At 33.1% G+C, this 14897-nt stretch overlaps 1 protein-coding gene across 1 annotated transcript; it reads right to left on the bottom strand.

Annotated features, from left to right (window-relative positions):
* Window positions 1-1954: 1954 nt before the first annotated feature.
* Window positions 1955-5209, bottom strand: LOC120350276 (52 kDa repressor of the inhibitor of the protein kinase-like). The gene is made up of 3 exons (XM_039422873.1): window positions 5198-5209; window positions 4287-4567; window positions 1955-3740 (listed from the first exon to the last, which is right to left on the bottom strand). The coding sequence occupies exons 1-3, from the start codon at window positions 5207-5209 to the stop codon at window positions 1955-1957; spliced, it is 2079 nt and encodes a 692-aa protein (XP_039278807.1).
* Between the last annotated feature and the right edge of the window lie 9688 nt (window positions 5210-14897).

Raw genomic sequence — 14897 nt, 5'->3', positions numbered from 1 at the left:
CTTATCAAATATCATAAGATCTATAGCCCATAAATTATCAATTCCTAATGTTAAAATTTTTCTTCTTTTAAATTTTTTTTATAACTGGTTTATGTATTTCAATAGCTTCAATTTTTTCTTCTTCCTTAGTTAAATTATTTTCAATAATTTCTTTAGTTACTGGTGATTTTATGAATTTACTTTTATTAGTTTTACATACCAAACATTTAGCTGCTATTCTATATAATCCATTACTAGTTTGAACTATTTCTGAATTCTTATTTTTAGTTTTCTTTTTACATTTTTGACAATGAATAAGCTCATCCATTTATTTAATAAGAAAAATACATCCATTATCTTTATGAAGTAATTTTTCAAGATGGTGGATGTATGTTTTTTATTAAATAAATTTTTTAATAAATGGAACAAATTAAAACATTCAATTTAATGATTTATAAAAATATAAAATATCTTAAAATTTTTTCCATATAAATATAAATATAAAAATGTCTTCATTAATAAAACAATTCAATAATTATGGAAAAATTAAGATAACTAAAAAATAAAAGAGTTGGAAATTAATAAAGAATATGAAATTTTAAATATTAAAAAATCAAAACAAAAAATGGATGTTTCATGTCAGTTGAATTAGAAGAATTTATAACATATTTACCAAAAAAGTATTTAGAAATGTTTGATGAAAAATCTATTAAAGAATTTAATAAAATTAGTTTTATTAGGTTTAGATGATGATAAATATCCTATATTAGAAATGAGAGAATTTTCATAATTTTTTTAAAATTTAAAATTCTAATAAAAAATTAAAAATTAAAAATTAATTTCTAATTTCTAATTTATTTATTTTATTTTATTTTATACTAATTTATTAATTCATTTTCTTGATTATTTAATAATAAATTAATAAATTTATTAATTTATTTTCTTGATTTATTTAATAAATTCTAAATTAAATTAAATTAAATTGATTTTTTTTGGAGACTATTTTGTTGAAAATGTACTTATTTCTCTGCTTAAAACTACGTCTCCAGTGAGTGGAATAGTACTCTCATATTATCATCTACTGGCTATTATTTACACTAGGTATACAGTGATTATAATTTTACAATATATATAATCAGTTCTAGTTCAATGACATTCTATGAACTATTCCGTTTAAAAATCTAGATGCATGTAGGAAATTCAATTCAGGCTTATATTGCGAAGAAATTAATCCAATTTTTCCAGTGACGGTAGGATTATTAGTACTATTCAATAATGAAGGAACTATTATCTGATACTACCTTGTCAATTCACAATACAATATAAATTATAGCATAACATTCTTATAAAAACAATGCATTTTTATATGCTATTTGAATATTTAGACATAACATATGGCATAGTGATTACTTGATTTCAATATTATTCTTTCATTCAATAAGCATTCTGAAGGTTAAATTTTTTTTACAAAAGTCTATTAAAGAATTATATAAATATTGAAAATGCATAAACACATAAAATTCATTATTGCATAATCATGCTATATGACAAAGTTAAACACAATTATTATAATATATTCCTACACTATTATCAATAATAATATAATTAAAGTGAATACTGTTCTCTTGAAGACAATCTCTAGGACTATATACAGTACCATACTTGTGATGCTGCAAAAGGTTTAATACTGCCATCATATTTACAATAATTCTCTTCATTTGAATGAAAATTGATTGTTCTATGTGAATTTCTATTTACAGATTGTAATTTAATAGAAGCAATCATTTCTATTAATAATTATTAGGCCTATAATAGAAAAAAAATCAATAATCAGGACTAAACTGTAGGCTAATGATAACAACTGTTATTATTTATGTAATTGTGATAAGGAAAGCAATCAGTAATATAATAAAAAGAATTCTTGACTACCGTAGCAAAGTTTCTATTAATTGTTTATTTACAAGGATAGGCAAAATTATAAAATTATTCTATGGGTCCCTGATTTGGCAAACCTCTCAACAATTTTTTCAGGATCTATAACTATATCCGGGTGAATGTAAAGTAGGGCCAATCCTACTAGACGGTTCTCCGACATTGTACTCCTCAACCAAGTTTTTAAGAGTCGCAGAGTTGAGAAAGATCTTTCTGAGCTTGCGTTACTTACAGGTAAAGTACACAAAACTCTCAATAGAAAATGGATCGTTGGGTAGATGTCTTTTTCGCATTCTCTCAAGACATTCAAAGCGTTTGTTGGTAATGGCAACCCTTCCTTATTATATCTCTGCCATTTGTTTCTCCAATGAGCCATTTCTGCATTAAGCTTCAGGGAAGACAGGTCACGATTATCTTTCATTATTGAACCAAATCTATTCATAATAGGATCAATTGATTTTTGCATATCTTGCACACTAGTATTTACAATTCCCTCTGGAAGCAGTAGGGGGAGGTGGAATACGTTAAGGACATCAGATGTGAATCTTGTCTTTAGATCCTGAATTATATTATCCAGTACTGGAACATACACAGTGAGTCTAAAGTACTCTTCTGTTGTTGCTGATTGATGATTGGACCGTTCAGTTTGACGCCCACATAATCTTGGGATTTTCAGTTCAACGTCCAATTTCCTGGCGATTTCTTGGGCTTGCATGTAGACACAATTGAAGTACTCAATACTGTTTTGCCTTCTCTCATTCAACAGCTCTAGAAGGCTATTTAGAAGTTCGGCTGACTTACAAAGGTCCAGTGTTTCTTTTTGTAGTATTCTACTCAATGGCAGAGATAAACTCAAGATATCACTAAGGCAAAATAAACCAATTATTAGTTTACTGTCACATAAGGCGGTTATCAATAAGGATGCTTTGCCTGAGGTTTTTTTATCCTTCCACTCAGAAATTTTATGTAGGCAAGCCAGGATATCAGGTAAACTGGTTGTGAACTGAAGAACTCCATCATGCCTCTCAGTCCACCTGGTTTCACATAGGTGAGTCATTTTCTTCCCAAGAAAATTTTTCAATGCTGTATTTCTTTTTGGAAATGAGAAGAAAGCGATCACCTCTTTTAGAACACTCACTGAATTCTCTATGAGTTTTATATTGGAGCATTTTGAAATGCTATTGTTCAACTTATGGTTATAGCAGGGTGTTGTTATAGCATTTTTAGCAATTTTTTGTATCTCCTTGACAGCCCCATTATCAGACAGCATAACGCTACAGCCATCAGTTCCAATCCCTATACACTTATCAAAAGGAAGTTTTAAATCGTCAATTTTTCTCAAAATGATTGCACCCAGGTTCTTACCACTAATACTCATTTCGACCTCACTATTACTTCTTTCGTCGCCCAGATTATCTTCATCAGCTTCTTTCATGTCTTCAAATGCATCAATAAATGTGATGAAGTCCTCTCTTATTTCAAACTCATTTTCAAAGTGCACATAACGCAGTACAATACTCACCTGTGCTCTCTGTGAAATATCACTGGTTTCATCAAACATAATCGAATAAAGCTCAGCTTTCGCAATTCTACTCAGAATAACATCAGTAATTTCTGCTTTGCAGCACTCTATGATATTATTCTGAGTAGATTTGCTGATGTAAGTGGATCTTGATGATGATGTATTGATGTGATCCTCCAAAACTTTATCCCCAGCATCAATTCTAAATTTAATCAAAGCTCTAAAGTTACCCTCATTAGAGACTGTATCACTCATCTCTAAATTGAGTGGCCCATCGTCTCTGTGCCCCCTCATAGGAATATTCTGCCTACCAAGCAAAATGACAGTTTTAACTATAGAAAGAAGTTTCTGACGATTTTTCTGGGATTGAGAGAGCCGTTCTTCATTGATGAGGTTATTTACTTCCATTTTCGGGCAGTGGTATACTCTTAGAAAGTTTTTCCCTGCTGTCACGGCATCTTTATGATATTGGGTATTGCAGTGGTCTTCCAAGTGTCCATCAGATCCTGTTAATTTTTTGAAATTTCTCAAAGGTTCGGTTACAAGAGTTTTTAGAGCAACATTCTTGCAGTAGCCCCCCTCATTACGATTAGTGAACCACGGACAGTATTTACAGAACAGCCCTTGTTTTACATCGGAAAGTACGAGCCAATCCTTATGTGCCTGTAAATGACTTGGCCTAAGAAAATTTTTTATTGATTTTCCTGATACAGATCGTTTTGAGTGAGGAAAAGAGTAATTTTCTGGTGGGACCCACGGTTGCTCCAATAATTTCATTTTAGTATGTTCATCGATGGTTTTACCAATATAATGTCCAATGTCATTTAATGAGGAATTAGGGCATGCATCTGACCTCATTGATTCCGTAGATGATGTGGTGTAAGAGTCGTGCTGCAAGTGGTGGAGTTCAGCATCTGGATTACTAGTTGCTGATGCCGATGAGCACTGAGCAATATTCTCTAAAGTTTTGTCATCACTTGCCTGATGAGGTTCGACTGTATCATCTGCAAACGATGGAGAATCAGTAGCGGGCTCGGTAGCATCTACAGCAATCCTCTCTTCCTGATCGGTTCTGCGTTTCTTCGCAGCCTGACCAAAGAAGGCAGAAATCAGACTTTGGTTGGATCGTTGAGCCTGGGAATGAAAAAAAAATTATAAGTTACAAGTCATGAAAAGCACTTTCATTTCACATTTCCATGGCACACCTGTAATGTGGAAAATATAAACTGTTAAACAGAAAAAAAACAAGTTTGTTTATCTGAAAAATGAACACTTAAATTTAATATATGTATTAAACATGTAATTGTTTGCATGTTACAACTATTCTATATAATATCTATAATATTCAATTGGACATTTTCGATTATCTATGTATTGTTATTGTTAATCTATTAATGTAATCAGATTGAACTGCGAGATAGTGGGAGCGGATTTACAAGGAACATTGTTATCAGGTGTAACTGGAAATCTATCTGAGATAGAACGGTATAGTCGATTAAAAATAGAAATTCTTCTATATTTCGTTTTTCCAAAATGTTGACTCGTTCTAAAAAAATAGTAACTCAGGACTCAATGAAGATAGAAAGCTCAGAATTATTTCATTTTATTACGTATCACGGTATTTAAAAAAAATACTTTTTTAGTGATTTTTCCTGTCCGATCGCTCGATTTGACGGGAATCACAGAAAACTGGAAACGTTTTATAACTGAAAAACTGGAAAAGGTTATTTGTCTCTGTATAATTCTACTTATTATTTTGTTCACCTCATCCCTCATCTTAACTCTTTCCTTCCCAATTTAGGCCTAGTCATACCCACACCATATTACCCACATCATATTTTTTTTAATAAAATGCTTACTGTTCAGTTAGTTGATGAGTGGTGGTTTTAAAGTTTTGTTCTTGCAAAGTTCAGTTGCCATTATGCTTTGGAACAGCGAGGACCGAGGAGGGTGCGTTCGCCGTTGAGGCCTACTTTCCGAGTGGCTGTTCAGTGGATGCAGCACAGCGCGCCTTTCGGAATCAGTTCAATTTCGCCCCGTTGGCCCGTGTTCCAGGCCGGCAATCGATCGTTTTGTGGATTGATACATTTAGAAAAACAGTTAGTACTTAAGTTCCATGGCCACATTAGATTACGTGAAAACATTAAGACAGTGAGAGCTTCAATTTAGTTATCTCCAAACAGTTCAGCAAGCAAATGTGTGTATGCTTTTGGACTTTTTGATCGTTCTTTGAGGAGGATTGTTCACGAAGACCTTCACTTCCATCCATTCAAAAAGTATATATATATATATATATATATATATATATATATATATATATAATATATATATATATATCCATTCAAAATAGCTGTTTTAAAGAGACAGCTGTCTGCTGTTTGCAAAGAAATTTGCTGTTTATTGAAAAAACAGCAATCTTTGAACTTTGCAACAATATCAGAAAGCTCTAAGAGGAAGGCAAAACTGTATCAGGTTTATTTATCGACCCGCAAAAGGCATACAACACACTTGACCTTGATCTGCTCAAAAGGAAACTTGAGGCCCTGCAAATAAAAGGAAAAGCTCTTCAATGACTGGACAACTACCTTACAGACAGAGAACAATATGTTGAAATTGACTATAACCTATAAATCCTCATTAAGACCAGTATAGAAAGGGGTACCACAGGGGTCAATACTGGGGCCACTGCTGTTCCTGCTTTATATAAACGATTTTCCCAAAGAAAGACTGTAGAAAGAGCAGTATACTATTCGCCGTTGACACCACCATCCTGATTCCCACCGAAAAAAACTAACACGATTGTGAAGGCAACGTAAAATAAGGCCGAACAGATATGCAAAGGACTGAACCTAGCTATGAATAAAAATAAAACCGTCCATATTCAATTCAAACCTAGGAAGAGTGACCCAGAGGAGCAGACCGGCATCGACACATCTACAGTGAACTGTATCAGATTTTTAGGCATACCTATTAATTGACAACAATTCAACTTGGCAAAACCATATTGACTAAAGTGCGAGATAAATTACTTTTAACATGAAGAGGAGAAACCCATTTCTCCCTCCACAGTTTGTAGCATAGACACAGACGGACATCCTGCGCACAATTGGATGCACTGTGTCATTTTGCTTCATGTTCTTGTGATGGAAACATCTCTGTAACATACACAAACCAATATACCTGACCAGTAAACGATCTTGGAACAATGCCAGGCACTAGCTGGAGGGGAGTGTTGGCGCGACGCGTTAGAATGCTGCTAGGTAGTGGGAGTGATTGTTGGAGGATAGAGCATCGGACCTCTCCATCTTCGAGAAAGAGCCGTGTTAAAAGTAATTTATCTTGCACTTTAGCTCTGCAAGAGGCTCTCTTCCGCTGTGTTTGTAATATTCAAAAGAATAAGAAACATCACTGAAGAAAAAAACGCATGGTACATAGCCTATCTTGTTTGCCTCTCATCTCAAGTACGGTATAGTGGCCTGGGTTCTGCTGCGCAAACCAGCTTGGACAGAGTCCTGCGTATCCACAAGAGAGCACTCAGAACTATATCAACAGTGCAACGAAGTAGAAAGACCTTATTATAAGACAATAGATTTTACTAACGACCACACATATCAACACCGTAGATTATAGAATACTCTACACACCTGATGACGACCTCAATAGAGGAGATCAAAACCTTTGATGATTCGCTGCTCTAGGACCATGAGGAAGACACCGGAAGTAAGTTAGTAAGTAAGGCATAGCCTACTAAATCCCAGAATAACATATTTGAATTGTAGGCAATTTCAAATAGCCAGCTCGATCTCCTGATTTGCTCCCGAGTGTTTTTTTTTATCTGTGGGGTGATGAAATCCCATGTCTGTCAAAGGATTAAAAGAAAATATACAGGTGAAAATTGTCAAAATTAATTGATATTAAAATACTGTAGTAGAAATAGGCACTCTCTGCGTATACTGAGTGGGGAACGTCACCTTCATGATATAGGTACTCTTCAAAACTACTTGAAACAAAACTTTTAAGACATACTTGAATTTTAAAAATAGAATAAAACTTTTCTGACTCTTAGGCCCAGTTGCACAAAAGCATGTTGAATTTTAACGTGATAATTCCACGAGAACCAATCAGAGAAGCCATCTTTTCAAAAACGCCTCCTGTGATTGGTTCTCCTAGATTAATGACGGATAAATTTCAACTGGCTTTAGTGCAACTGGCACTTATAATACATTTTATTAAGTTTTGAAAAAATGAAATTATGATGCCGCATTCTGTACCATAGCATAAAGCCTGGACATACGTGCTTATGGAAGAGTAACTCTCAGCAAAAAAATGAATATTACATACGATAGAGATAGCCCAGTCAATGAAGGTCCAAAAAAGCAGTTTCAATCCGAAAATTAAATAAAAGCTGAATTTCCCACCCAGATAGAACCCTCCCAGAAGGTCATTCTCCCAAAAGTCCCAAAAAATCCCCTTGGAGCTTTCCGCCCCAACCCCCTAAAACATGAAAAATGCAGGTAAACACGGGAAATCAATTATCTCTGTAACCATTGATCGGAAACAGTTCTATTATATGCCATTCGATTCGTTACATTATGGACTACAATATTAGTTATATTCATTTTTTCAATAAAATTGACAGTTTTCTTGATAAAATGATATATATGTAAAAATTGAGGGGGTTTGTGATTTGATTTTTTTGTTTTCTCCGATTAACCTCGAAACAAGTAGTTTTAAAAGAAAATGAGCCAAATAATTAATGTAGCCAATCTCATTGCAAATCCATTGATGTATAATGTTATGTATTTGCGATTCAATTTGACACTGTGGAAGGGGAAACAGTCGACACGGAACAGCGTGGCTGACTCTCTTAGCCATAGTAAACAGCAAACTGGAAATCAATTATCTCTGTAACCATTAATTGGGAAAAAATCTATCATATGTCATTCGATTCGTTACATTATGGACTAAAATATTAGTCGTATTCATTTCCTCAATAAATCGAACAGTTTCCTTGATAAAATAATATATACGTAAAAATTTAGGGGGTTTTCAATTTGATTTTTGTTTTCTCCGATTAACTCCAAAGCAAATAATCTAAAGAAAATTAGACGAATAATTAATGTAGCCACATTCATTGCGAATTCATTGATGTATATTGTTATTCATTTGCGATTCGATTTGACACTGTGGAAGGGGAAACAGTCGACATGGTATGGCGTGGCTGACTCTCTTCACCATAGTAAACAGTGAAATACAGTAGTAGGCCTACTGCTTTCTAAGTTGCATCTTATTCACACACTATGGCGCTCGAAACAATCAATTTTGTCTATTGTTTTGACATGCGATGGAACTAATTTTTCACATTTTAATTCTCTAAATTCTCTAAAATCATTTTGTTGTTATAGATGTGCTAAATCATGCATTCTATGACAGACAAAGATATTGTTTGCAACCGATAAAATATTCATACTATTACATAATATAATACATATTTAAAATATGTGTGTTTGATCATAATTCTATGCTAAAATTTATCATAAGTTATGTCAAAAACTGAGATAAATTGTAGATTACAATAGTGTTAACAGTGGCAATTTCCTGAAAAATCATAGCTTGCAGTGTTTGCTGTTTTCTACAGTTAATATTCTTCAAGCCAGGTTGATAATATACCTTCAGTTGAGCCAAATATATATGACGGCTGAGGCATGAAAAAATTATACATTGGGCTTGTTGAGTCGAGACTTTCTATGATTCTCTCTGTAAAGTAGCTAGCTTATCTTCCGTTCTTACTAGTTGAATCTAGATTATTTAGACAGTCCAATATGAAAATTCAGTAGATTCTAAAGATGAAAGCCATGCAAACATACAAATTAAGGAAGAGTAAGCATGCATAAAAGGTAGGAAAATCATGAAAGTGTTTCACATTTACCACAAAGTACCCTACTGTATAAGATTAATTGAAAGATGATTCATCATCTTCTATTATTTTTGTTAACATATCGATTTTTCACCTCCACTCGCACCTTGTAATTCACTATACAAGGTTGGCAGAAGCTTTTCTTTATGTCAATTAATGTTGATTGAAATTGCTGTGCTACCAATTTCTCCTAAATAGGTTGGATAGCATTTCACACCTATTAACCTACAGGAAGTTATCGGCTCCAAAGTGGTAGATTCTTGATAAACTATGAATGGATCTATCACCTATGAATGAGAAATCCAGTTTTCAGAGCAAACCAACTTATAATCTTCAGAAGAATTTTGGCAATATACAACACAAATCCACAATACAATACCTTACACACTTAAACATCCTAGCATCATTACAAGCTAAAATACTTATCCAGTTTATATAGTTGAAAACAATGGCTATAGGCTTGTAGACACACAAAACAATTTTATACAAAATTAGAACACCATAAGACTGTTCAAAACTCAATTTAAAACATTATAAATTTCAATTGAACAGAAAAATATTCAGAGAGCACAAAACACTTTCCATAGCCAGCCACCATTTTTCTAGAGAAGACCAAGCACAAATTACAGAGCAAAGACCACACCTCAAAATCAGTGTCAACGTTATGGACACGTCATTGATATTAAATTCCAAAAAATTATAAATTACAAGTTGAGAATTTACATTTTATACTTGTTCTCAATAAAACTTTATTTCGAAACTGTTATTTTAAATTTATATATCATCTATATTTAAATAACCTATTAATTCTGTTTCTCTGTTTCAGTGATACCATGGAATGCAACACAATTACTTATGATAAATTCTCAGTTAAAAAGTTGTCTGCATATCGATTACTCTGATATTTACTATCAAGTTTTATAGATCTCGAATTGAAGATTCGATTTTAACCCTGCATTACACACGGCTGATCTGAGAGATCAGAAAGGGATATTTTGTGTTGCAAAAGTTCTGGGAGTGGCAACACTGAATCCAGTGTTCTAGTACCTTACTAGCTATTATTGAGGAGTGAGTCAGTCCAGTTGGTGTGGTTGTCCACCATGTTGAAGTTTGCCTATACAACTTTTGATCTGTGAGATCACTGCGTTAAAGGTTTTCATTTTTCAAGTTTTATCTGTTTGTCAGTTCTATGTTCTCAAATTTCTTAGTATATCTCAAGTACCACATTAGTTGCACTTATAACAATGGAAGATGTTTATTCCTTACAAAATGAGGCACAAGTGGATGCAATAATTCGCATGCTGGATGACAACTTGCTGACTGACGATGAAGCTAATGAACCCCAATATGATGAAGAGACAGATACAGATGAGGATGCTCCTGAAGAAGATATTACTTTACATGTGAGTGATGAAGATTCATCCAACTCTTCAGAAAGTGATAGTGGAAATAAAAAGTCTGATGAAAACTATTACTTCGCTCATCAAGTGAGAAACAAGAAAACCATCAATACATGGAAATGGAAAAAAACTCCTTACAATCAAGCAAGGAGACGTGGGCCACTGAATATTCTTACTCAACAACCTGGAGTGAAAGGTGCAGCAAGAAACGTGAATTGTGTATTAGAACTTTGGAGTCTACTGATAGATTAAACTATCCTGAATAAAATTGTTGAGTATACAAATAAATATATTGACAAAGTGAAAGACCGATTTGCTAGACCTAGGGATGCTAAACTTACAGATGTAATTGAAATAAGGGCATTTATAGGACTATTATATCTTGCCGGTGTTTATAAGGCATCAAAATTGAATATGGAAGAGATTTTTAGTGATAAAGGTGATGGTATCGAGATTTTCAGACTCACTATGGGGATAAATCGATTTCGATTCTTGCTTCGATGTTTACGTTTCGACAATTTTGAAACAAGACAAGAAAGAAGAGCTTATGATCGACTTGCAGCTGTGAGAGAGTGCTTTGAAATTTATGTTGAAAACTGTTCAAAATATTATAGCCCTGGAGAAAACGTAACAATTGATGAAATGTTGGTTGCGTTCAGAGGGAGGTGTGTTTTTCGACAATATAATCCCAAGAAACCTGCAAAGTATGGGGTGAAAATATTTTCCCTCACAGACGCCCGGATTCCCTACACATGCAACTTGGAAATTTATGCAGGAACCCAGCCCGAAGGACCGTTTGCTTTGGATAACTCACCATCTGAAGTTGTAAAACGTCTAGTAGTCCCAATAAGAAATTCTGGAAGAAATTTGACCATCGATAACTGGTTCACCAGCTATGATCTAGTGAATGAACTTGAGCAGATCAAAATATCTGTGGTAGGAACCCTGAGATCAAATAAACCACAAATCCCACAGTGTTTCAAAAGTAAACAGAGAGAGGAGAAATCATCGATGTTTGGTTTTCAGAAAAATGCAACTTTGGTTTCGTACATCCCAAAACCGAAGAAAAACGTTTATCTATTGTCATCTCAACATTTCGATGACAAAATCGATGAAGAAACAGGTGATAGAAAAAAACCAGAAGTGATAACTTTCTACAATAAAACAAAGGGGGGAGTAGACATTGTGGATCAGATGAGTGCAGCCTATAACGTATCAAGAACTACAAAACGTTGGCCAATGATAGTTTTCTTCACCATGTTAAATACAGCAGGAATAAATACCCAAATTTTGTATACAGGAAATAAAAATATGGTAAAGAGCAGAAGATCATTTCTAAGACAACTTGCAGTTTCACTTATACAAGGACAAATAGACAGGCGAACGACTATAAACACAGGGCTGCCTACATCTATTTCCAAAGGACTGAAGAGACGTCATTCAGAAAATACTACACCTGGTTCAAGTAATCTTCAAACTGTGGAGCAGAATGAACAGAGGAGATTGGACTGCATACCTTGTAAAGTGGTAAAAAAGAGGCGTCTCACAAAGTACAAGTGTCATGTGTGTAAGAAGCCACTATGCTTGGAACATTCACGTATGAGATGCCAGAGTGATTGCACTGAGGATTTGGACACAAGCTCTAACAGTTAATAATATACAAGCTCCTGGAATACTACCCTCTTGATTATTTGTATAGTTATTTTTTATCACTCTGATAGTTAAAGACATTCAACATGATTTTCGAAACATTAACTTTAAACACTTTGTTTTAACTTTGATTAGCATTATGCTTCATTTAAAATTAAGTCAGTCAACTTTGTATTTCTTGAAACTCTAGAATAGGCAAATATTATATGAGTCAAATTTACTTTACTTTATAACATACAAGTATAATTGAAAGAAGCATTTCAAAATTACTTTTGATTCAGCTTCATAATTTAAGGAAAATATCTCAATTGAAAGTTTAATATATATATAAAGAATAGTTTTTGAAATTGCACATAAATTTAATAGATAGAAAAATTCAATTTTTTATTGCATAAAAAAAATTTAGTATGTTGGATAAAAAAAAATGTTTAATGAATTGATGAATTGTTACATTTAATTTTCACATAAAATTTCAATTAATAAAAAAATGTTCATTTCTTTCACTATTGACGTGGTTGATTTTATTGATGCAAATTTTGGAAAACAGTCCGTTAAGGCACTCAGTATGAATTTCAGTTAAGTGTGACTCCAGTGTGATGACATCAGTGTTGGGCTGATGCAATACTCGTAGTGTTGGGCTGATCTGGATGCACGTAGTATTGGGCTGATACTTGTAGTCGACTGATGCATACCAAACTCGATACAGGTGACATCTCAGTTAGCATTGCCTCATGCTTTTAGTAGATGGCTGCATACCAAACTCAATACAGGTGACATCTCAGTTAGCATTGCCTCATGCTTGTAGTAGATGGCTGCATACTGAACTCGATACAGAGTCATGTAAATTTTGTATCATATAATTATAGAATGTACATTTCAGGCTTGAAATGACAATGTAATTCGTTTTTTGGAAAAGAGATAGATGCTGCATACAGGATTAACTTAGGTGAGGATTAATTTAGGTAAGGTTTGGTTTTTTGATATTTTCAGATTTCAATGTTTAGAGTTCTGCATACAGGAATAATTTAGGAGAGGATTTTTTGAATAAATTCTTTCATGATACTGTGACTGTTATTCTGAATTCAAAGTTGTGAATGTGAACAAGGATGGCAATTACATCCAGGTAATGTGGTAGTGTTTAAGTTTGAGTTACATGGTCAGCAATAGGCATTGGCATTGTCATTGGCGTATGCTTTGGTGTCGGCATTGGCGTTGGCATTGTTGTAGGCATTGGCATCAACATTGGCGTAGATATTGGCATCAGCGCAGGCATCGGCGTAGACATCAATGTAGATATTGGCGTAGTTATTGGTGTAGATATTGGCGTAGTTATTGGTGTAGATATTGGCGTAGATATTGGCGTAGATATTGGCATTGTTATTGGTGTAGATATTGGCATTGGCATAGTCATTGGCATCGACATTGGCGTAGACATTGGTGTAGACATCGGTGTAGTTATTGACATTGACATTGGCATCAACATTGGCGCTGATAGTCAATTAATGAGTCACATTAGTTCGAAAATCACCCAAATGTTCTTAACACTCTTCATAGCGTTCACTTGTTGCTGATTTCGAGATTCACGTGATAATTATTTTGATGTTAATGTCCACGCTGTACCTGTTATCTTAAAATGCTTATAAACTAAAAAGAAAATTTTTATTAGGCTACCAATACAATCTAATACACATGAAAATTATTTCTAAGTATATAATCAATATAAAAATAAAATTTATTAACATCTTATTATACAGTCAGCAATACATATATTGTGAAATTTGGAGACATCAATTACAAAATTTTAATAAAAAAATTTCATTTCCATTTATTCACTGTTCAAATAACATAATTTAATCCATTCTTCAAAATTTAGAACATAAACAAATACATGTTACATAAATTTCATTACACCCTGTATCATTATCAAAATTATAAAAAACATCAGATCATCACAACAAAAATAATTTCAATACATATTTCAATAATATTTCAGACAATTGGTTTTCTATTCACAATCATTTCATAATACAATATATCTGCATTTCATTATCATTTAGTATAATATTTCACATTTATGATTTATCATTCAGGGATTCAAAATTATTTATGTGGACACATTTATAAATTTTCATTTTAATTTTTTGTTCAAATATTGTATAAAAAGCAAATTATTTAATATTATTAATCATTGTTTGTTGGATACTATAATTTATTTCGACTTTTCAATGTTCTAAACACAAACTACATTTCATGACAAAACTTTACTATCAATCATTAAACAAGAAATCATTCAAAACATCAATAATATTTTGCTTCAAAGGCAATCAATATTCATAAGTAATCATCTGCATCTATGGCAATCAACATTATTAACCATTATTTTGCATCTATGGCAATCAACATAAGTAATCAACACAAAAATATTATCTCATTACTGCCTCTCTAAGTCATAACCTCTGTTATTCCTTCTTTAGGCAATAATGGGTTTCCATCTCAA

The sequence above is a fragment of the Nilaparvata lugens genome, chromosome 3, assembly GCF_014356525.2.
Source record: "Nilaparvata lugens isolate BPH chromosome 3, ASM1435652v1, whole genome shotgun sequence".
In the NCBI taxonomy this organism is placed as follows: domain Eukaryota; kingdom Metazoa; phylum Arthropoda; class Insecta; order Hemiptera; family Delphacidae; genus Nilaparvata; species Nilaparvata lugens.
Note: the sequence above shows the minus strand (reverse complement) of the source record. Positions and strands in the feature narration are given on the sequence as shown.

What these genes read in the sequence shown, in the direction of transcription:
- LOC120350276 (XM_039422873.1), bottom strand. An exon ending in TCATCTACGGAATCAATGAG is followed by an intron (nt 3,741 to 4,286) that starts GTCAGATGCATG and finishes TTTGCTTGGTAG; the next exon opens with GCAGAATATTCCTATGAGGG.